General features: G+C 41.6%; 1 protein-coding gene across 1 annotated transcript in view; it reads left to right on the top strand.

The window, feature by feature from the left end:
• The window catches only part of SIL1 (SIL1 nucleotide exchange factor), a gene marked incomplete at its 5' end in the record, with an annotated part of 179,223 nt that overhangs the window by 70,984 nt on the left and 83,840 nt on the right, over nucleotides 1-24,399 (top strand). Inside the window, 2 exon segments of the mRNA NM_001280399.1 lie at nucleotides 4,181-4,289; nucleotides 12,514-12,613. Coding sequence (NP_001267328.1) covers nucleotides 4,181-4,289; nucleotides 12,514-12,613 — 209 coding nt within the window.

Here is a 24,399-nt window from a genome sequence, read left to right as displayed (position 1 = left end):
CATGAGGTGGCCTTACTCAATATGGACAGGGCTTCTGCTTAATATGGTTGGGTTTTCTAGGCTAGGATAGTCAGCCTTGGGATCAGCTCTGAAGGAGCTGGAGGTGGGAAAACAGACACTGTAGGCTTTGCAGGCCTGTTTGCCTTCCTGGATCCAGACATTATTTTCTGCGTGTACCCTTGCTCTCCATCCCCCTAACTCGTTACCTGTATGTATCTTGTTTTCTCTTTGCTCTGATTTGCCCTTCCCCTGTGTTCTGGTACATTTTCATCTGTCACAGGGGCTCTTGAAGGATACAGGTCAGATTATACTATCTGTCTAACTTGGACATTTCCCCAGTGGAGAAGTATTTGAAATACTGCATTTCCTGTTGCTTTTGCCACTGCTGCTGCCATGACGTGTTTAGTATATTTTAAATGAACACAACCTGTATTTTGAGTTAATGCTATTGTGGTTGCTCTTGCCCCCTGTGGTGGCTTATGTGAAGGGAGTAATTTTGGAATTTTCATCAAAATAACTAGATTCACATAAGAACCTAGTCTCTTCTTTGGCGAGCTTAGCACACTATAACCTATTACTTCTGAAGCTTATAAACTCACATGCTTTTTTCTTTTCCATTTCTAACTTTGATCAAAAGTTTGAAAATTTTAAATACCATTTTTATTATATTACTAGTATTAGTACCATTATTACTAAAAATAACTATTAACATGACTAATTACTATTATAACTCAACCTGCCCTAGTAAAAATCCTTCTTGGCCTTTCCATATAACTCTAGGTCAGCTAGGAATTCCCTCTTTCTTTTAAACATTTTCACTTAACAAATAATTATTATTTTTTTAATTTAGAGACAAGTTCTCACTCTGTTGCCCAGGCTAGAGTGCAGTGGCGTGATCATAACCCATTGCTGCCTTGAACTCCTGAGCTCAGGCAATCTTCCCACCTCAGACTTCAAGTGGCTAGGACTATAGGAGCATGCCATTGTGCCTGGCTAATTTTTTTATTTTAATTTTTTTGTACAGACGGGGTCTCACTATGTTATGTTGCCCAACCCATGGCCTCAAGTGATCCACCTGCCTTGGCCTCCCAAAGTGCTGGAATTACAGGTGTGAGCCACCACACTCAGCTAATTTTAAATTATTTTCTAGAGATGGGATCTCATTGTGTTGCTCAGGCTGGTCTCTAACTCCTGGGCTCAGGTGATCCCCTCGTCTCAGCCTCCCAAAGTGCTGGGACTATAGGCAAGGGCCTCCTCACTTGACCAACAAATGATTATTGAGAGTTCACTATATGCCAGGTCATGTTATAGGCCCTGAGGATAAAATGGTGAGCATTTATATTCACCACATAAATAAAAAAACTAATGTGTAATTACTGATTGTGGTAAGTGCTATAAAGGATTCATGGTGCTGTGAAATCTTTTGGAGGCAGGTAAATCTAGTCTGAGAAAATAGAGGATGCCTTTCAGAAGAAGTGACTTTAGCTGGGATTGGAAGGATGAGGAGATGGAGGCTGAGGGTAGGAAGACTCTTCTGGACAAAGGGAACAGCAGATGGAATGGCCCCCTGGTAGGAGGTAGCATGGTTCTTTCAGAAGGATGGAAAAAGACCAGTGTGCCTAGAGCACAGGAATGAGGAGTGGACAAGGCTGGAGAGGTAGGCTGGGGCCAGATACTGCAGGGCCTCATGGACCAGGGTGAGGATTTTCATTTTTATCCTCAGAATAGTAGGAAGCCATGAAAAGGTTTGCAGCAGGAGAATGACATAGGTTTGGTATTTTGGAAAAGAAAAATCATTTGCTTTAAAGAACAGTTTGATTGGGAGGTGAATCGGGGAGGCCAGTTAGAAAGCTGTGATAGGGCGCAGATCAGAGATGGTGATGGTTCAGACAAAAGCAGTGGGGGAAGATGGAGAGAAGAGTATGCATTCAAGACATACATAGCAGGAAAAATCAACCAGTTTGGGAGGTAGATTGGGTATCAATGTGGTAGAGTAAAGGGGGCTGGCATTTTAGCATTCATCCAGGAAGGGACTGTTGTCTTGTTTAGCATTCATCCAGGAAGGGACTATTGTCTTGTCAGTTTGGGATCTCTCCAGGTGAGGCAGCCTCTCCCCTTCACACATTCAGAGATTAGATTAGTACTAAAGAAATTACTTCTTGCCCTGTGATCATAGTAATAGGATAGAAGTTGCCAGTTCTTTGTTATTCTTGCCAGTATTCAGCCTCATCTCCTCCCAGAACCATCTTCCGCCGCTGTTTGATGAATATTTTCCCATCCTAGGAATATGAACCCAGGCTTCCTGGTGGTACCAAGCCAGCAGCCCCCACAGCCCTTCCAGTTAGTTCTGTGGCCTAGTCTCTCCTCAGCTTCTGTGGCCTATTGGGTTCTGTGTCAGTGCATTTGCACATGGAGCTTCCTTACTGTGGTATTCCCTTTATTCCTAGTCTGGGACTCGCTTTTTTCTTCATTTGACCCCAACTTTATCAGGAGGGCCACCCCAGAGGATTTTTCCACTGCGCTCTGAACTTTTTTTTTTGAGACGGAGTCTTGCACTGTTGCCCAGGCTGGAGTGCAGTGGCGTGATCTTGGCTTACTGCAACCTCCACCATTCAGGTTCAAGCAGTTCTCCTGCCTCAGCCTCCCAAGTAGCTGAGATTACAGGTTCCTGCCACCACACTTGGCTAATTTTTGTATTTTTAGTAGAGATGGGGTTTCACCATTTGCCAAGGCTGGTCTCAAACTCCTGACCTCAGGTGATCCACCTGCCTTGGCCTCCCAAAGTGTGAGCAACCATGCCTGGCCTGAATGTATTTTTTATCCTTGAAAATAATGGTTGGGGTTAGAGGGAGATCATTATGCACATACTTCTATATATTGTATGTAGGTTCCCATTTTTTAAAGTAAAACATACAGAAACTCCCTACTGAAGTGGGACGGCAGGAACAGCAACAGCATGGTGTGCGATATCTCTGGCATCTTGACTGGGGATAGAGTGACTGACTGGTGGAACTCAGAGTTCTCTATGGGCCTCCCAGAATTGAGAGAACTGGTGAATACTTGCCTATATCATTATCCTTCTATACTTGAGTTTACCTGATTATTTGAGAGAACTTGTGCTGTGTGCTTCCTTTGGAGGAATTTTTTCTGAAAGTCATTGATTTGGGTTCTTAAATCAAACTTAACACCAGCAAGGCAATGCTGTCCTCTGGCAGGAGAAAGCAGAGTCAAAGTCCAGGTGTCAGAAGCACCATCTTTGCTTCAAATCTCCCATCTCCTGAAAAGCCTTTTCCCTGAAATTCTCCATCCCTACAGCAGTTTCATGAATGAATGAATGGGTGTAGCATTCCATTTGTAGTATGTGCTACTGCACAGTTGCTTTTTAACTATACTTGAGTAGTTTTGTGCAGTGCATAGGAATAGCCCATCGATTCACAACACTTGTTTTTCCCAGCTGTGGATCAGCTCCATAGATAGGTGGGTGTAGGTTTTCAGTTTCTCTTGGCTCCACTCCCTGCCTCCTTGGCTTGCTCTGTCCTCTTGCCTTCCAGTCTCTTCCTTCTTCCTTTTCATAACGTTAAGTGCCACACTTTTATGTGCCAAGCCCTGGCCTAAGGGCTGGGAAATCAAAAAGGAGGAAATACAGTCCCTGTGCTTAGGAAGGAGAGAGCCTCATAGAAGGAGCCTAATTAAACAGATGCAGGTGGTGAGGTGTAAGCTTGCTGGGATGGCAGGCTGTCTGGGGTCCTGTGGGACTGACTGTCAGGGGAGGGGCAGGAAGGGTGTCATGGAAGAGACGGTAAAGTAGCATGTCCTGAGGAATGAGTAGTTATCTACCACTTACCTGCTGCACGTAACACAAAGCTTTTATTAGCTCAAGAAGACATAGAAGAGCTTAAATATGCAGGTTCTAATTGGGGGACATTGGTCTCTAGATTCAAGTGTGAATCCTCTTGCCCATCTTACGTCATTCCCTTACAGATTTCCTTATAGATTAGCAAAGTGAGTTTATGCGAGTGGTGTGTGTGTTCAAGGGAGAGGGATGGGTGGATTGAGGAGGTAACTGAACACAGCTGAGTCGTGTCTTCATGAACTAGTAAGTCCTGTTGGCTTGCTGGCCATCCCGGCAGCCTTCCAAAGACCTTGTACCTCATGAGCCTTTTCTCTTCTTGGCTTTTAGGGCAGGCTGTCCCTGCAGGATCCCACGTACGACTGAATCTTCAGACTGGGGAAAGAGAGGCAAAACTCCAATATGAGGACAAGTTCCGAAATAATTTGAAAGGCAAAAGGTACAGTGTCAACCCTAGGGACTGGGAGGCTAAGTGATAACGTTGATTTTGTATTGTAATACTTAAAATGTTACCCAAATTCATGTGGCTTTTTTTAATTTGAAATTTAATAGCATAGAATTTGTGATAAATCTGTCAGGGTTTTATGAAAGTTTACTTCTACAGTCTTTGGAAAGAGATAGTTTGCAAAGCAAATTGATACTTTAAAAAAGGCTGTAGGGGGAATGCTTAACCTGCTTTAAAAATGAAACTATTTTTCCCAGTACTTTAAGAGCACCCATTTGAATCCCAACAATTAATGCACTGATTACAGATGAGTCATCTATTCATTAAAACAGGCCTGTTAGGCCTTCTGCTTTGCAGTAATACTTCCTTGGTGAACAATAAAATTGCATTTTAAAGTCTTTAATTCAGGCTAACTTTTCCTCTCATTAGTCAGTATTAAAACAGGCTTTCTTATAGTATAAAAGTAGAAGCTACTGCCATTCTCCACTGGCTAGAGGTTGCCTTATTTCTCAATAACCAGGTTATATTATTCAATTTTAGAGAATTCAGTGTCACTATTTTTCTTTTTGTTGCCTTGAATTAGCATGCTTTCTTTGCTTGATATTTCCTGAATGAGGGGGAAGGAGATTGAGGCATGGAGTTGCAGGGGTTGCTGAAATTGTGCATTTTGAAAGCTCAGTAGAAATACCAGCCATGAAATTTCTAACACAGGGACCAGCAAATTATGGCCTGTGGGCCTTATTGGGACTGCTCCCTGCTTTGGTTCAGCCTGCAAGTGAAATTGGTTTTTACATTTCTTAAAGGTTGGAAAAAAATCAAAAGGTAATATTTCATGACTCATGAAAATGTATGAAATTCAGATTTAAATGTCCATAAATAAAGTTTTAATGGGACACAGCCATGCTCGTTTGTTTACATATTGTCTATGGCTGCTTTCTTGCTACAATGACAGAGTTGATTAATTGGGACAGACACCATATGGATCACAGAGCCTAAAATAGTATCCGGTCATTACAGACAGTTTGCTGACCCTGTGCTAAAACATGTAAGCACTGGGAATTATTAGTTATGGATTGAGTGTGGTTAGTGTTACTCAGTCCTTGGATGATGATGATGATGATTTTTTTTTTTTTTTTTTTTTAGAGATAGGGTCTTGCTCTGTTGCCTAGGCTGGAGTAAAGTGGTGTGATCATAGTTCACTGTAACCTCGAACTCCTGGGCTCAAGCAATCTCATTGTCTCAACCTCCTGAGTAGGCTGGGGCTACAGGTGTGTGCCACTATGCCTGGCTAATTTTTTTTTATTTTTTTGTAGAGACAGGGTCTCACTTTATTGCTCAGGCTGGTCTTAAACTCCTGGACTCAAGTGATCTTCCTGCCCTGGCCTCCCAAAGTGCTGGGATAACAGATGTGGACCACTGTGCCCAGCCTGGATTTTATAATTTAAACAGTATTTTGCAGGTCGGGCGTGGTGGCTCACACCTGTAATCCCAGCACTTTGGGAGGCCGAGGCCGGCGGATCTCCTAAGGTCAGCAGTTCGAGACCAGCCTGGCCAACATGATGAAACCCCGTCTCTACTAAAAATACAAACAAAAATTAGCTGGGTGTGGTGGCAGGTGCCTGTAATCCCAGCTACTCAGAAGGCTGAGGCAGAAGAATCGCTTGAACCTGGGAGGCAGAAATTGCAATGAGCCAAGATCTTGCCACAGCACTCCAGCCTGGGTGGCAGAGTGAGACTCTGTCTCAAAAAAACTAAAACAAAAACCCAGTATTTTGCAGTTAGATGTAATCAGAAGGAGGTCCTAGAGACTCACTTCTTACCCTAGTCTTTTCCTTGACATGCCTGTCAGAAGGTCACTCAGCTGGTCCATGTGCACTTTTTTCAGGTGGCACTCACCCCACAAAACAGCCTGTTCAGATTTAGACAGTTTTCACTGTTAGAAAATTCTACTTCATATTGAGATAGAGGCATTTGTTCTCCTTACAGTCACTCCAAATTGGGAAGGATCTTTCATCTTCCCTCATTCCTCCAGGTAGGCCTATACTTGGAGTGGCCCAGGTCAGACAATTACTCCTTTCTAACAACCATGTAAGAAATAATCAGCTGTCATTGTCATGGCCCCTGCCAAACTTCTTTCGTCCACAATACACACATATTTCAGTGTCTCAAAGTACTTTTAGGAAGTCTTTTCTCACATGTAATCCAAGTCTTATTTTCTGAAGAAAACAATCTATTCTTTTCTTAGCTTATGAATATTGAGTTAGGGGCCGGGTGCAGTGGTTCACACCTGTAATACCAACAGTTCGGGAGGCTGAGGTGGGTGGATTGTTTGAGCCTAGGATTTGAAGACACACACCAGCGACAGGGTGTGTGTCTGCAAAACATATAAAAATTAGCCGGAGGTGGTGGCACACGCCTGTAGTCCCAGCTACTCGCGGGGCTGAGTTGGGAGGATCACTTGAGCCTGGGAGGCAGAGGTTGCAGTGAGTCAAGATCGTACCACTGCATTCCAGCCTGGGTGGCAGAGCCAGACCCTGTCTCAAGGGAAAAAAAAAAAAAAAAAAAAAAACCAACAAAAAAAAGCAAAACAGAAAAAAACACCAAAACCAAAAATTAGCTGGGTGTGTGGTGTGTATTATGCCTGTAGTCCCAGCTACTCAGGAGGCTGAGATGGGAGGATCACCTGAGCCTGGGGAGGTTGAGGCTGCAATAAGCCATGATTATGCCACTGTACTGCAGCCTGGGTGACACAGTGAGACCCTATCTGAAAAAATAAATAAGCAAAATATATAAATAAAAATAAAATCCCTTTACAAAAAATAATACTGAGGAATTTTATTAATTTGGAGTTTATTTGTTGGTTTTTATACTATGAGAACTCACTTCTCTACCACCTGACTATAGATTATCAGTGTGAACACGTACTGCTTTGTCTGTTACTCATATCTTTTACGAATAGACAGCAGAGCCGTCCATGTGAACTGTAGAGACACACCATAAGGGAGAAATATTTGTCCCTACTCCTGCCTTTTTACTTTCCTCCTTTGGAGAGTCTCTGCCTGAAATGGCCCCTAGCATATGCTGGACCTTTCTTCTTCCTTCTCAGCATTTATAGCTAATGGCAAACCTATCTGAATAGAAGTCCAAAGGCATTGACAAGGTGGTGTGAACATTCAGTGCTGTGAGCTCAGTGAGCCTTTGATGGTGACTTCCTACTTCTGGGATGGAGCTCCTCCAATTCCATTTCATGGTGTCTTCCTGGCCCCTTAGCACTGGAATAGGAACAGAGGCCTAAGGGCAGGGTCAGTTCCCTGAAATTGTTAGAGTATTTTGCTTATATCCTTATTCTGTTTTAGAGGACAAAATCCATAGCTTTCCATGAAATTGTCCAAGAAGTTAGTGATCCCACAGAGTTAAGAACCATTGGCCTAGAGGGAGATGGGGACAGCCCATTAATCCAAAATTCATGGCAGTCTTTCTAACTATTTTTACTGGTTGTGTGGCTGGCCAGATTGCTACCTAGAGCTGCAATGCTTGTGGGCTCTAAAGCCTGGGACAGAAGACCCTGACTCTGGCTTGTCTCAGAGAGTTCCTTTAGCACTGCCTTATTTCATTGCATGTAGTTGGCTCTTAGCAACAGGTTTCCACTTGCTATTTATGCTTTAGGCTTTGCCATCTCTAGTGGTTTTAGTCCATATCCCTGTCAACGTAGTACATCTCTCTTTTTGCCCTGGAATAACCAGCTTCTTGGACTCTTCCTCCTAGGTTTGGAGGACTGAGGGTAAAACCACGTTCAAGTTGTGCCATCTTGGGTTGAACATTTACCAAGGTCCAATATGGTATAGTGGTTAAAAAGTTGGGCTAAGGACAGGGCCATTTACTTCCTCCATTTATTTATTTCACAAAAACCTATTGAGTGCCCACGTGCCAGGCATTGGGATACAGTAATAAACAAAACAGCCTCCACAAGGCTGGCAGACAGAAAACCAGGTACATAAGCACAGAAGTAAGATATTATCTGGTCATTACTGATAGTTTGCTGACCCTGTTCTAAAACATGAAAGTATTGGGAATTAATCATAGATTAATTAACTGGCCCCAAAGGGAGGAAGGAAAGGAACCAATGTGGCTGATCCCAGGAACCTGTCAAAGACTGGATTGGTATCCTCAGTGAGATCCCTGGAGCTGATCCAAACCACAGCCATGCAGCTTGACTAGAGAGAAGACATCCATTGGGGAGCAAGGTTTTACCACTAGCCCTTATTTCAATTCAGGGAACAGAGGTAAGAACAAGGATGATATGGACAAAAAGAATAATTAACTCTTTATGTAAAGGGTTAGGTTTATAGGTTTAGGAGTTAGGACATTTCAGACAGATGGAACAACAGGAAGTCCCAGGCTTTATCAAGGAAAAGGCTTTGTCAAGTATGAGAAGCAAGAAAACGATCAAGGTGACTATAGGAGAAGAGAGAAGGAAGGAAATGGATAGGAGATGAGATTGGAGAGGTATGTGGGGGCCAGATCATGTGGCTTTTGAGGAAGATTTTGTATGTTCTTCATTCACCTTTAATTGTAATGGAAAGCCATTGGAAGATTTCTTTTTTCCCCCATAAGACGGTGTCTTGTTCTGCTACCCAGGCTGGAGTGCAGTGGCACCATCTCAGCTCACTGCAACCTCCGCCTCCTGGCTTCAAGCAATTCTCCTGCCTCAGCCTCCCGAGTAGCTGGGATTACAGGTGCCTGCCACCACACCCAGCCAATTTTTGTATTTTTAGTAGAGACAGAGTTTCACCATGTTGGCCAGGCTGGTCTTGAAATTCTGACCTCGTGATCTGCCCGCCTCGGCCTCCCAAAGTGCTGGAATTGCAGGCATGAGCCACCGCGCCCAGCTGCCATTGGAAGATTTTAGGCAGGAGGGTGATTTAGTTGCTATGTGTCTGGAGATGAGATTGAAGGTGGACAAAAGAAGACAGAATTAGGATGTCATTTCAGTAGATCAGGTAGGACATAATGGTGGCTTAGTCTAGGGTATCATAACAGAGACTGAATGAATCTGGAGATTTAATTTGGAGGTAGACTCAAGAGGACTTGCTTATGATTTCAGTGTAGAGGTTGAAGGAAGGTGCAGGGAGGGGCACAGATTCAGGATAAAGCCTCATTTTGGAACTTGAGCAACTGGGTGTTTGTTGGTACTATTTATTGAAATAGAAAAGTTGAGAGGGGGACAGACTTATAAGGAGAAGAATCAAGAGCCATGTTTTAGATTCAATAAGTTTGAAATACTTGTTAAACATTTGAGATACAGATCTATCAGGTAGTTGTACAAGAGTCTGATTGGTGCTCAGGGGAGAGGTTGGGCTGGAGATGTAAATGTGGAGATTACTGGCAGATAGGTTTTTAAAGTAACTAGGGGAGGATGTCGAGGTGGAGAAGATTGACAGGGCTGAACTCCAAGGCATTCTGGGCTATGTGGCTCAGGTAGGAGATGAGGAACCAGCAAGAGTCGGAGAAGGAGTAAGGAAGAGGAAGAGCCATGAGAGTGAGGTAACAAGCCAGGAAAGGAGGTTTTTTTTTGTTTGTTTGTTTGTTTGTTTTGAGACGGTTTCGCTTTGTCGCCCAGACTGGAGTGCAGTGGCATAATCATGGCTCACTACAGCCTGGGCTCAAGCAATCCTCCCACCTCAGGCTTCTGAGTAGCTGGGGCCACAGGTGCACACCACCTTGCCTGGCTAATTTTCAATTTTTTTGTAGAGACAGAATCTTACTATGTTGCCCTTACTGGTCTTGAACTCCTGGGCTCAAGCAATCCTCCCTCCTCAGCCTCCCAAAGTGCTGGAATTACAGGCATGACCCACCACACCCGACTGAGAGTTTTTCAAGAAGGGAGGGTCAACTGTGCAAATGCTGCTTAGTGGTTGAGGAACATGAAGTGAGTGAAGAAGGGTCCATCGGATTTGGTCATCAATTATTGGTAATTTTGATTAGCAGTGTGAGTACAGTTGTGAGGACAGAATCCAGATTACAGTAAATGGCAATATAAATAGGAATTAAAAAGCTGGGGATAGTGAGTGAAAACAATGTGTTCATAAAGTGTTACTCTGAATGAGAGCAGGGAAATGGCAGGATAACCAGAAGAGACTGTGGAGTAAAAGGAGAATTGGTGTGCTGATGGGAATAATCCAGCTGAAGGGAGCAATTGATGATGCAGGCAGGAGGGAGTGGTGTAATTATGGGAGTTAAAGCTTTTGTAAAGGCAAGTGCGATCTGGAACTAAGTTTAATAGGATCAGGGACACTCATCCATTATAATAGGAAGGAAAGTAGAAAACATAGACTTAGGTGCAGGTTGGCTTGTAGAGCTGATCATGGGAAAATGAAGTTTTGGTCTATTTTTCTTAGTGAAGAATGAAGTAAGAACACCAGATGACTGTTTCGTGTGTGTGCGTGAACTTGAGTGCACATGTGCATGCTTGTGTGTATGTAGTTGGGACTGAGAGTGGGTGATGAGAGATGGCTTGGGAGAGTTGAGACTTAAGGCGTAAACAGAGATGCACGGAATAATGGGATTAGTCCTCACCAAGTCTTACAAGAGGGAGGAGATAATGTGTTCAAGCTATGGTTCCTGAATACTTAGCTCCCTCTTGGGTATGTGGGGTGGAGCAGTGGTATCCTCACACATTGGCAGTGGATGATGCTCTGTAGGGAGAGGGATTCAGGATTCTCTCCCTACTTTGTAGCATTGTGATAACTATTTGAATGAAATATTACTTTGAAGGGATTAACACACTGCCTAACACATGGTTAAATGCTCAATAAATGAGTTACTAGCTATTATTAATTAGTTTAGGAGGACTGAGGTTTAGAGAAGACGAGTGTTTTTCTCAGAGCCCTAAAAGGTCTCTAGGAAGAATGAAAGCCCTTGGTACATGAGAGCTGAGGCCTGCTGGAATCTCAGACTATGAGACTGATGTGCTCTTCCTGCCTGGAGTAGAGCAGGCCAGTAGCCCCTTCCTCCTCACCTCTGAAATCTTGTGGGCATTCCAGGATATATGGAATCCTGAACCCAACACCAACCTGACAGTCTTGTTAAGCACATTCCACACTCCACTCTTCCCTTCCTGCACATCATTCTTGTGCTTACCTCTGTTCATTGAACTAAAATGAATGCTAGTGGTAAAACCTTGCTCCCACATGATGGATGTCCTCTCTCTGGTCAAGATGCGTAGCTGTGGCTTGGATCAGCTCCAGGGAATTTTGTGAGGAGACCATTCTGGTCTTTGGCAGGTTCCTGAGATAGCCACATTGGTTCCTTTCCCTCCTCCCTTTGGAGGCTGGCTGTGGAAGGGGCTGACCTTGATTCTACTCCTTAGTATCTCAAATCCATTCCTTGGTCAGGTTGAGACATACCTCCTGCCTCTCCTTTGTGCTCATAGGTTGGTCTTATGGTGTGAATCTATCCAACTTGTTTTTGTAAAGACAGGCTGCCTTGTCTAATCAGTTCAGGCACACACTGTGGGGCTCAGGGCCCTGTTGTCCCCTTTCATGGAAAAATATATTAATAAATAAGGGTGCACGCTACTCCTTGTGGCTGGGCCCACTTCCCTCTGAGAGGTCCTGCCCTGGCAGCGTGCTGAGGGAGAGCATTGCACAGTTATGCCAGGCTTATTTCTTCCTAAGAAGCTGGCTGAGAGCCCTCTGTTCGTGGATGGCTTCTGTCTGCCCCATGCCATTGCTTCCTCTTTCATGAAATGATCCCATTTTCAGCTGCGTCTTTCCTCTTCTAGCTTCAAGGTAAGGTCACTCTGTTAGACCCTTGGCTGACTGAAGACAAAGGTATGATAGTACACTCAGCTGGCCTGGCCTCGCTTACCTTAGGGTGCCATTCACCCAGGGACATTTTCTTTCTTGGGGAATATGATGCTCCCCTCTTATTTATTTTTAGAGACAGGGTCTGACTCTGTTGCCCAGCTGTGGGAGTATGGTGGCACAATCATAGTTTACCACAGCCTCGAACCCCTGGGCTCAAGTGATCCTCCTGCTTCCCACGTAGCTGGGACCACAGGCACATACCATCACATCCTAACTAATATTTTTAAATTTTTTGTAGAGATGGGATCTTGGTATCCTTCCATCTTGGCCACCCAGAGTACTGGGATTACAACTGTGAGCCACCAAGCCTAGCCATGCCTCCCTCTTTACTCTCAGTTTTCTTTGGACAGGCTGGATATCAACACCAACACCTACACATCTCAGGACCTCAAGAGTGCACTGGCAAAATTCAAGGAGGGGGCAGAGATGGAGAGTTCAAAGGAAGACAAGGTGTGTGATTATTTTTCCTGTGAGTATAAGCCTGCAGCATGGCCTTGTTGTTTTTGCAGAGAATGGAATCATTTTTATGGGAACTCTTGCAATAAACATGGGATAACAATATTGTAAAATAATTTAAAGAACATTAATGACAAATAAGAAACCCTTTTAGACTATTAAAAAAAAAGTGCTGGGAGCATTTCTGTCATGGTTTAGGTTAGAATTCTATTTGCCATCCCATGTCTTCAAACAGCTCCCCATGTTTGGAGAAATTGAGGCACTGAGCAGGGGTAGCCATTCTCTCCATTATCACAGGCCTGAGTGGAGTGAGTAGACTTTACGGCCCAGATCTCTGCCTTACTTACACTTGGATTAGACACAAGCTTGTTCCAAAAGAACAGAGGAGCTGGCCCAGGAAGCAAGAAGCGGGAATCCTTGTCCTTGTCCTTGTCCTTTGAACATGTAGCAAATGTGTTTCTTCTAGGCTTCAGATTCCTTAAATTTAAAACATGGGTCTGGAATAAGAGGATGACTGAGGTTTCCTCCAGCTCTAAATTTCTCTACAAGCTACGGGAATGAGAGGAGGAAAAGGTGAAGAATTACAGCCCGTTGGCCATGCCCCTAATGTCTGGGAGGGCTCACAGGTGCAGGTCTATACCAGGAAGATCATGAGCTCTTGGAGTCATTTCTCTGCATTTCTGTTTGAGTCCTGTCAGTTTTTGAAAGAACCTTCTCTGATGGCTGCCTTAGAGACCTAAGTTCTCCCTCCCTCCTTCTCCTTACAGTCCCCATTTGCTTTTTTTTGTTTTTTGTTTTTTTGTTTTTGAGATGGAGTCTTGCTCTGTCGCCCAGATGGCCTTGTTGTTTGTGCGGTGGTACGATCTTGGCTCACTGCAAGGTCCACCTCCTGGGTTCAAGCGATTCTCCTGCCTCAGCCTCCTGAGTAGCTGGGATTACAGGTGCTTGCCACTACAGTCAGCTAATTTTTATGTTTTCAGTAGAGATGGGGTTTCACCATGTTGGCCAGGTTGCTCTCGAACTCCTGACCTCAAATGATCTGCCCACCTTGGCCTCCCAAAGTGCTAGGATTACAGGCATGAACCACCGCGCTGGGCACTCATTTGCCTTTATTTACCTCTTCATTCCTTCCCCTGAATCCAGGTAATGTCCTAGAGAGACAGCATTAGGCTCTTGACAGCTTGTGTATTACTGGAAGAAGCCATAGGTTGTTCTGATCCTTTAGAACTAAATATTTCTGGGAAAATGAACCTTTTGGGGGGATAGGAAACTGGTGTTTACCTGTTTAAGAAGTGTGAAATGCAGGCTCAGTCTCCACGTCTTTACTCATCTTACCAAAGTCACTTCTCCTACACGGAGAGTGTATGTGGTGTGGGAGGGCACGTGGCTTGGTGGCAGCAGCAGCGGGTGAAGGAAGGCAATGCTCGCAATTGTGTCCTACCACAGATGTATTAGCCAAGGGGCTGAGGAGAAGCACATCTTCTGCCTGGTACAGGTGAGGCCAGGAGAGGAGTGCCTGGGTGCCTAGGACAAGGACTGGCCAGGGCTTTGGCTCCTTCCCACCCACTGTCGGTTCCATGTGGGACTGATGGGAACATTAAACAGCTCCTATTCAGTGTCTTCTCTGTGGATGGAGGACCCACTTAACCTTGTTCTCTTCTCTTTGCTTTCCCTGGGAGTGTGTTTGGCTTTTCTTTTCTCAGGTGATGGCATTTCCCCCCACCCCAGTAATTCAATTAGTGTAGAAAAGTATGAATATTTATAAAAGTATTTCAAAATGTATAACCAAGAGATTACTTAAAAGTTTTAGTTGCTGGTTTTTGTAATTAAAAATACTCCTCTCGGCTGGGTGCAGCACTTTGGGAGGACAAGGCGGGTGGATCATCTGAGGTCAGGAGTTTGAGACCAGCCTGGCCAACATGGTGAAACCCCGTCTCTACTGAAAATGCAAAAATTAGCCAGGCATGATGGTATGTGTCTGTAGTCCCAGATAGTCCAGAGGCTGAGGTGGGAGAATCACTTGAAACCGGGAGGTGGAGGTTGCAGTGAGCCTAGATTGCACCATTGCACTCCAGCCTGGGTGACAAGAGAGAAACTCTGTCTCAAAAAAAAAAAAAGGAAAGAAAAAAAGAAAAAATACTCCTCTCCCCTTGCAAGGGGATCCCAATATCAGCACCCAAATGCAAGACCCAAGCTCCAGCTCATTTGCACCAGCTGCACACCTCTGAGGTCTGGCTATCATACTCTTTCCTTACTTATGTGGAACTTAGGTTGTTAGCACCATCACTGAGGTGCTAAGTCCTGGCATCCTTCTCCTGCTTTTCATTTGGAGCCTATCTGGACTGACTCAGCTCACTGCCAATGTGCTCATCGAGCTGGCGCTGGGATTGGCAAATAAATGGATTTGAAATTGGTTGGGGAGTTTCTTACATATATCAAGCTTTTGGCTACAGATATCATCCTATTTTTGTTTATTAATCTTTAAACCTAGCCTATGTGGTGTCTTGTAAGTACAGGATGGTGCTTTTGTGATTTATATAGACAATACTGTCAGATATTCGGCCATATCCTCTTAATTAAATGAGTGGGTTTTTGGGAACTGGATGTTTTTGGGGACGAGAACATCAATTATATTGTATCCATTGGTAGCTTGGTAGGTTTAAGTGAATCAGTCTTTCCCGGAGTTCCTTGGTTCTTGGAAAAGCCGTCTCTCCCAGCAGATTTGGTTGTTATGGTTGAATCTCGTCTACTTATCCCTCTATTTCCATACAAATTGCTTGATGCTTTTATGTTTTATTATGTCTGCTATTGTTCACCTGTATTCTACAAGTTATTGTTTTTTAAGATATGGCCTTCTTAAGCTTTTGATTCTTGGCAAGATGTAATAGACTTATTTCTCCCTATTCCCCCAGCTAAGGGTAACTAAAAACCCTGGACATAATACTAAAGGCAAATGTAGGAAGACTCTAAAACACAGTCAGAAGGCAGCAGACTGGCTAGGGACCTTGGAGCTTGGGGAATGACATCAGTGAGTTCCTTGGATTTTCTTTTTGTCCTCTATATATTTTAGACTGAGTGTTGGCAAATCCCACATCCTGAAAATGTCAACTGGTGCAGATTTTAAAAAGTTATAAGAAAAGCCTGCTATTTCTAGACAAAGAATTGAACAAAGGGCATCCTAACAGGATAGAAACCTTATTTACAATACCTGTCCTACTCCTGCCAAAGATAATGAAAATCTCCCCACCCCACTTAGTGCCAGTGCAGTGGACATTGAGGTGGGGAGTCTGGATTTCTGCCTGCTATTTGGTGGTAGTAGCAAGCTGTACTCTGATTCCTCCACCAGGGTCGCCAGGAGCCAAGTGGATGGCCTGAACTCATGTCTGCTCCTGGCAGCAAAAAGTGGTAGAAGGCAGTAAAAAGTGGTAGAAGGCAGTGTTCTGCTTCCTCCACCAAGTTGGTGTCAGTGGGAGCTGAGTAGAGAGCTTGACTTTTCATCCTCTGCCCAGTGGATACTCTCTGCTTCCCCTGCTGGTGTATTACCAACAGACCAAGTGTGCACCCTGATTTTCCATCTCCCATCTGACAGTAGCAGGCTGTTTATCCTGCTGGAGTGGTGTCAGCAGAGGCTAAGCAGGGAACTTGAATATCTGTCCTCTGCCTGGTAGCACCAACATGGTTTTTTAGTTTTCCCTGATAACATGGTGTCTGTTGGGGTGAATGAAGAGTCTGTACTTCCACCCCCAACTTGGAGGCAGTGAGACAGTGTGAGGCAGCATTCTGCTTCCCTCTCTGGGGCAGGGCCAGTGGAATAAGTGAGAAGTATGAACTTCCACCCTCAGGCCAGCAGCAGTGAAACAGTGCTCGATTCTCCCACCAAAGTGGTGTCAGTAGAGGCCCAGGGAGGAACCTAGACTTCCACTCCCAGTGGCCAGCATCCAGTGGTGGCAGGTGAAGTTGTTTCCCTTCCCAACTAGAGAGTAGGGGTACGATTTGGGAGAGAGGAGAGCTAGAGAAAGGGATTTTGCATATGAAGTCCTAGACATACCCGTTCAGTGACCCATACAAGAAACTGACCAGAATTAATACAACAAAAAGTTTAGGAACTGAACTATAGTGTGGAATGCTGCCCAGGTTTTTAGACTGGCCTCCGGGTAGCACACAAAGGAAGCAGACCAGAATAGCACTACAATGCTCTGAAAACTAAATTGTTGTTGGAGCCACAACCCACACAAGTAAGCCAGAACCAGTATACTAAGCCTAAATAGGATGTCTACCTACTGAAAAAGATTAAGTAGGATCTGGAATTTCATAACTTAATACCCAAAATGTCTAGGATATAATTAAAAATTACTTTTCATACCAAGAACCAGGACAATCACAACTTGAATTAGACAATCAACAGATGCTGTTATGGATTGAATGTTTGTGTCTCCCCCAAATTTATAAGTTGAAGCCCTAACCCTGCAATGTGATGTTTGGAGGTGAGACCTTTGGAAGGTAATTAGATTTAGGTGAGGTCATAAGGGTTGGGCCCAAGAGGGATTAATGTCCTTAGAAGAATAAGAGAGACCAGTACTCTCTCTCTCTCTACCATGTGAAGACACAGCTAGAAGGTGATTATCTGTAAGCCAGAAAGGGGACCCTCACCAGGAACCACATCGACTCATTCCTTGATCTTGGACTTCCCCAGCATCCAGAATTGTGAGAAATAAATGTATGTTGTTTAAGCTGCCCAGTATATGATATTTTGTTATAGCAGCCCGAGAAGACTGAGACAGATGCTAATACTGAAATGACTCAGAAGTTGAAATTATCTAACAAGAATTTTAAAACAACTATTATAAAATTGCTTCAGCAAGCAATTATGAGCACCCTTGAAGCAAAGTCTCAGCAAGGAAACAGAAGATAAGAAAAAAGAACCAAATGGAATTACAGAACTGAACAATATAATAACTAAAACTTTAAAAGTCACCAGATAGGCTCAGTAGCAGAACAGAGATGACAGAGAAAAGAATCAGTAAACTTAAAGACAGATAAATAAAAATTACACAGTCTGAACAACAAAGAGAAGATAGATTGGAGAAAAAAAATAACAGAGCTTTAGGGACCTGTGGAACTGTAACAAAAGATCTAACATTTGTGTCATTGGAATTCCAGATGGAGAGTAGAAAGAATATGGGGCTAGAAAATAATCAAGAAACAAGGGCTAACAAATTCCCAAATGTGGTGAAAGGCATAAACTCACAGATTCATAAAGTGAATCCAGCGAATCCAGGTGAACTCCAGACAGGATAAACTCAAAGAAATCAACACCAAGATACATCACAGTTAAACTTCTGAAAACTAAAGACAGAAAAATCTTCAAAGCAACTAGAAAAAATAACACAACTATAGGGGAACAATGATTGAGCGATATTGAATTTTTTATCTGAAACCATAGAGGCCAGAAGTATGTGGAATATTTTTCAGTTGCTGGGGGAAAAAATGAACTGTCCACACAGAATTTTATAGCTGTGAATATATTTCAGGAGTGAAAGGGAAGTCAAGACACTTTTAGAGAGAGGAAAATTAAGAAAATTTCTCACCAGCAGACCTACTCTGAAAGAATGACTAAAGGATATTCTCCAAATAGAATGAAAAAAGAATAATAGAAAGAAACTTGAAATATCAGGAATAAAGAAAGAACAATGTAATGAATAAAAAATAGGGAAAATGCAGCCTATCCTTTTCTTCTTGAGTTTTTATTATTTATTTTCTAATTTTTAACTTTTAAGTTCAGGGGTACATGTTCAGGTTTGTTATATAGATAAACTTGTGTCATAGGGGTTTGTTGCATAGATTATTTCATCACCCAGGTATTAAGCCCAAGTACCCAACAGTTATTTTTCCTGATCCCCTCCCTCTTCCCATCCTCCACCCATTAGGCCCCAGTGTGTGTTGTTCCCCTCTAAGTATCCATGTGTTATCATCATTTAACTCCCACTTATAAGAGAGAACATGTGGTATTTGGTTTTCTGTTCCTGCATTAGTTTGTTAAGAATAATGGCCTCCAGCTCCATCCATCTTTCTTGAAGGGATAGATCTCATTCTTTTTTATGGCTGCGTAGTATTCCATGGTCTTTGCCCAGTCTATCTTTGATGGGCATTTAGGTTGATTCCATGTGTTTGCTATTTTGACAAATCTGACAAAAACAAGCAATGGGGAAAGGATTCCCTATTCAATAAATGTTGCTGGGATAACTGGCTAGCCATACACAGAATATTGAAACTGGACCCTTTCCTTATACCATATACAAAAATGAACTCAAGATGGATTAAAGACTTAACCTAAAACTATGAAAACTCTGGAAGACAACTTAGGCAATACCATTCAGGACATAGGCATGGGCAAAGATTTCATGACGAAGATGCCAAAACCAATTGCAACAAAAGCAAAAATTAACAAGTGGGATCTAATTAAACTAAAGAGCTTTTGCACAGCAAAAGAAACTATCAATAAACAACCTACAGAATGGGAGAAAATTTTTGCAAACTATGCATCCAACAAAGGTCTGATATCCAGCATCTGTAAGAAACTTGAACAAATTTACAAGAAAAAAACAACCCCGTTAAAAACTGGGCAAACTGCTGAAGTTTGACCCCAGCGACATCAAAGTTGTATGCCTGGCCGGGCATGGTGGCTCTTGCCTGTAATTCCAGCACTTTGGGAGGCCAAGGCGGGTGGATCACGAGGTCAGAAGATAGAGACCATTCTGGCTAACATGGTGAAACCCCGTCTCTACTAAAAATACAAAAAAAATTAGCCGGGCGTGGTGGTTTGCGCCTGTAGTCCCAGCTACTCAGGAGGCTGAGGCAGGAGAATGGCGTGAACCTGGGAGGCGGAGCTTGCAGTGAGCCAAGATCACGCCGCTGCACTCCAGCCTGGGCGACTGAGCAAGACTCCATCTCAAAAAAAAAAAAAAAAAAAAAAGTTGTATACCTGAGATGCACGGAGGGTGAAATGGGCGCCATGTCTGTGCTGGCACAGGTATCATTGCTGGTATCTGGCACTGGCCCCCAAGATTGGCCCCCTGGGTCTGTCTCCAAAAAAGGTTGGTGATGACATTGCCAAGGCAGCCGGTGACTGGAGGGGTCTGAGGATTACAGTGAAACTGGCCATTCAGAACAGACAGGCCCTGATTGAGGTAGTACCTTCTGCCTCTGCCCCGATCGTCAAAGCCCTCAAGGAACTGCCAAGGGACAGAAAGAAATGGAAAAACATTAAACACAGTGGAAATATCACTTGTGATGAGATTGTCAACATTACTTGACAGATGCGGCACCAATCTTTAGCCAGAGAACTCTCTAGAACCATTAAAGAGATCCTGGGGACTGCTCAGTTTGTGGGCTGCAGTGTTGATGGCCGTCACCTCATGACATCATAGATGACATCAACAGTGGTGCAGTGGAATGCCCAGCTAGTTAAGCACAAAGGAAAATATTTCAATAAAGGATCATTTGACAACTAAAAGAAAAGTGGGCAAAGGACATAGACACTTTTCAAAAGAAGACATACATGTGGGCAACAATCATATGAAAAAAAGCTCAACATCACTGATCATTAGAGAAAAGCAAATCAAAACCACAGTGAGATACCATCTCACACCAACTATAATGGCTATTGTTAAAAAGTCAAAAAATAATAGATGCTGGCAAGGGTTGTAGAGAAAAAGGAATGCTTATACACTGTTGGTGGGAGTGTAAATTAATTCCACCATTGTGGAAAACAGTGTGGCAATTCCTCAAAGACTTAAAGACAGAAATAGCATTTGACCCAGCAATCCCATTACTGGGTATATACCTAAAGGAATAGAAATTGTTCTGTTATAAAGACACACATGCATATGTTTTTGAGTTTTTAAAATTGTTTGATAGTTGAAGCAAAAATTATGAAAAGATCTGTTTCTGAATGTATAGTGAGGAATTTTGAAGACAATTAGGAGGAAGAAAGGATTAAACATAATTGGAGGTAAGGTTTCTACATTTCACTCAAAGTGATAAAACATTGATACCAGTAGATTATGATGTTACCTATGTATATTATAATACTTAGAACAATCATTATTAAAAACTATACAAACAGTTATACTCAAAAGCATAGGTAATCCAAAAAGGAATTATATAAAATGTACCTTGGTTTGTCACAGGAAGGTGAGAAATGGGAAACAGGAACAAAAACTGGAGGAAACAAAAAAAAAAAAATAAAATAAAATGGTGTATTTAAGCTCTAACATATAAAAATATTACCTTAAAACATAAATGTATAATAATTGTAAAATGTTTTATAATTGGTCTAAATATACCAATTAAACAGATTTTCATAATGAATTTTAAATGAATTTTTAAAATATGCTTTCTACAAGAAATTCAAATATAATGATAAAGACAGTAGGTTGAAAGTAAAAGAATGGAAAGTATATCATACAGATATTAATTAAAAAGCAGGAGTTACTATATTAATATCAAAGTTGACTTTAGATTAAAGGAAATTATTAGGAACAAGAGCAATTTACATAATGATAAAAGGGCCAGTCCATTAAAATATACAGTAATTCTAAATGTGTATGTACCACTTTTATTTGTATATAAAAATACCTGAAGCAAAAACTAACAGAACTAAAAGAAAGAAACAGACAAATCCGCAATTACAGTTGGGGATTTCAACATCCCTTTCTCAGAATTGCTAGAACTACTAGACAGCGGATCAGTAAGGATATTAAAGAGCTGAATAACACCTTCAACCAGACAAATTTAATTGACATTTATGGAACATTCCATTCTACAACAGCAGAATATACATTCTTTTCAAGTGTCCACGAAACACTCCTCAAAATAGAGTATATCTTGAGTAATCAAACAAATCTCAACAGTTTTAAAAGAACTGAAATTAGGCAGAGTATGTTCTCTCATTATAATGGAATCAAACTAGAAACCAGTCATAGATAGGAAGAAAATCTCCAGTCAAGTCAAAGAGGAAATCTCAGGGGAGGTTAAAAAAAAAAGATACATTGAACTGATTAAAAATGAAAATGCACTTTATCAAAATTTTCAGGATCCAACTAAAGCTGGAAGGGAAATTTGCTTATATTAGAGAAGAAGTAAGGTCTCATACCTATAATGGAAGGTCCTACTTCAAGAAACTAGGAAAAGATGATCGAAACAAGCTCAAAGCAAGCAGAAGGAAGGAAATAAAGAGCAGAAATCAATGAAATTGAAAACATGAAAACAGTAGAGAAAAATCAGTGAAACCAAAAGGTGATAAACTTCTATCAAGACTGACAAACATGGCTGGGCACGGTGGCTCACGCCTGTAATCCCAGCACTTTGGGAGGCTGAGGTGGGCAGATCACCTGAGGTCAGGAGTTCGAGACCAGTCTGGCTAATATGGTGAAACCCCTTCTCTACTAAAAGTAAAAAAAAATGAGCCAGGCATGGTGGCGCACGCTTGTAGTCCGAGCTACTCGGGAGACTGAGGCAGGAGAATCACTTGAGCCCAGGAAGCAGAGGCTGCAGTGAGCCAAGATTGCACCACTGCACTCCAGTCTGAGCAACAGAGCGAGACTCTGTTTCAAAAACAAAAAACAAAACAAAAACAAAAACAAAAAATCCACAAGACTGACAAACACATAAAGCACTAAGATAAAAATTACCCATATCAAGAATGAAACCAGGAATATCATTACAGATCCTGCAGACATTAAAAGGAAAATACAGTAAGAGAATACTATGAACAACTCTATGCATATAAATTTGATAACTTTCATGAAATAGTCCAGCTGTTTTATAAGCACATATTATCCAAATTTACCCAATATGAAATAATACGAGTAGTCCTATAACCATTAAAAAAACCTGAATTTGTAGTGAAAAACCTTCTATAAAGGAAGTCTCCAGGTTCAGATAGTTTCACTGGAGATATTAACCAAACATTTAAAAATCATTGGCATCAATTCTACACAGTTTCTTTCAGAAAATGTAAGAGGGAGGAACACTTCCCAACTTACTTTATGAGGCCAGTGTCACACTAATACCTGAACCAGACAGAGTACAAAATAAACTACATAGCAACATTCCTCATGAACATGGAAACAAAAATCCTCACCAAAATTTAGCCAATCAAATCCAGCAATATGTAAAAAGAATTATGCATTATATATAATCACATGGAGTTTATTGCCAGAATGCAAGGCTGGTTCAGTGTACAAAAAATAATCAGTATAACCCAACATATCAGTAGGCTAAAGAAGAAAAATCACATCATCTTATGTCAGTTAATACACAAAGAGCATTTGACCATATTCAGTACCCATTCATGATAACTCAGAAATCTAGGAATAGAAATCTTACTTGATAACAAGCATTTACAAAAAGTCTGCATGGAATATTATACTTAACAGTGAAAGACTGAATACTTTGCCACTGAGGTCAGAAACAAGCCAAGGATGTTCACTCTTACCACTCATTCAACACAGTCATAGCCAATGCAGTAAGGCAAGGCAAGGAAAAAATAAAACTATCTCATTTTCCAGATGACACAGTTGTCCATGTATAACTCCCAAAGAGCCTCCAAAAAAAAGTCTTCTAGAATTAATAAGTGAGTTCAGCAATGTCACAAGATATACAGACAATGCAAATCAATTGTATTTCTATATACTAACAAAGAATATTTGGAAATTGAAATTAAAAACATATGTACCATTTACAGTTGCTCCCCTAAAAATGAAATATTTAGGAACAAATCTAACAAGACAGATATAAGATCTATATGCTCAAAAGTATAAAAGTTGGGTGAAAGATGAGGATGGAGTTAAATCAAAGAAGACTTAATTAAATGGAGTGACACACTGTGTCCATGGATTGAAACATTCCACACAGTAAAAATGTTAACTCTCTCTGAATGTATAAGTTTAGTGCAATTCCTATCAAAATTTCAGCAGGATTTTTTTGTAGATGAGCTTATTCTAAAGTTTGTATGGAAAGTTGAAGGAACTAGAATAGCTAGAATTTTAAAAAGAAGAATAAGTGGAAGAAAACACACCACCTGATTTTAAGGCTTACTCTATAGCTATAGTAATCAAGACAATGTGGTATTGGTGGAGAGAAAGAATCACAGATCAATGGAACAGAGTAGAGAACCCAGAAATAGACCCACACTAATACAACTGACTGATTTTTGACAGGTGCAAAAGTAGTTCAATGGAAGACAAATAGTCTTTTCAGCAAATAGTGGGCATCCATAAGCAAAAAATGAGCTGTCACTTAAACCTCATACCTTAAAAAAAATTAATTCAAAATAGATCATAGATTTAAATGTAAAATGTGAAACTAAAAAGAAAAAAAAAATCTTCTAGAATGAAACATAGAACATCTTTGGGAACTAGGACCAGGTAAAGAGTTCTTATGACATGGCACCAAATGTAAGATTTATAAAAGAAAAAAATTGATAAATTGGACTTCACCAAAATTAAAAAGTTTTGTTTTGTCAAATACCCTGTTAAGATGATCAGAAGATAAACTACTGGAAGGAAATATTTGCATATCATATACCAGCAGTCCTCATTTTATGTTATGTGGAATTGTAAAAATGTGCACACTGAAACTATGCAAAACAATCTTAACATAATCAAGGGAAAAATTATGATTGTTCCATGATCCTTGAAATGTTTTGCCAGACATTAAAGCAACTACATTGCTATTGGTTATAAGTATATATAGAAATGAAAAAGCAATACTAATAT

This window comes from Pan troglodytes, chromosome 4 (assembly GCF_028858775.2).
Source record: "Pan troglodytes isolate AG18354 chromosome 4, NHGRI_mPanTro3-v2.0_pri, whole genome shotgun sequence".
In the NCBI taxonomy this organism is placed as follows: Eukaryota; Metazoa; Chordata; class Mammalia; order Primates; family Hominidae; genus Pan; species Pan troglodytes.
This window is presented reverse-complemented; position numbering and strand designations above follow the sequence as displayed.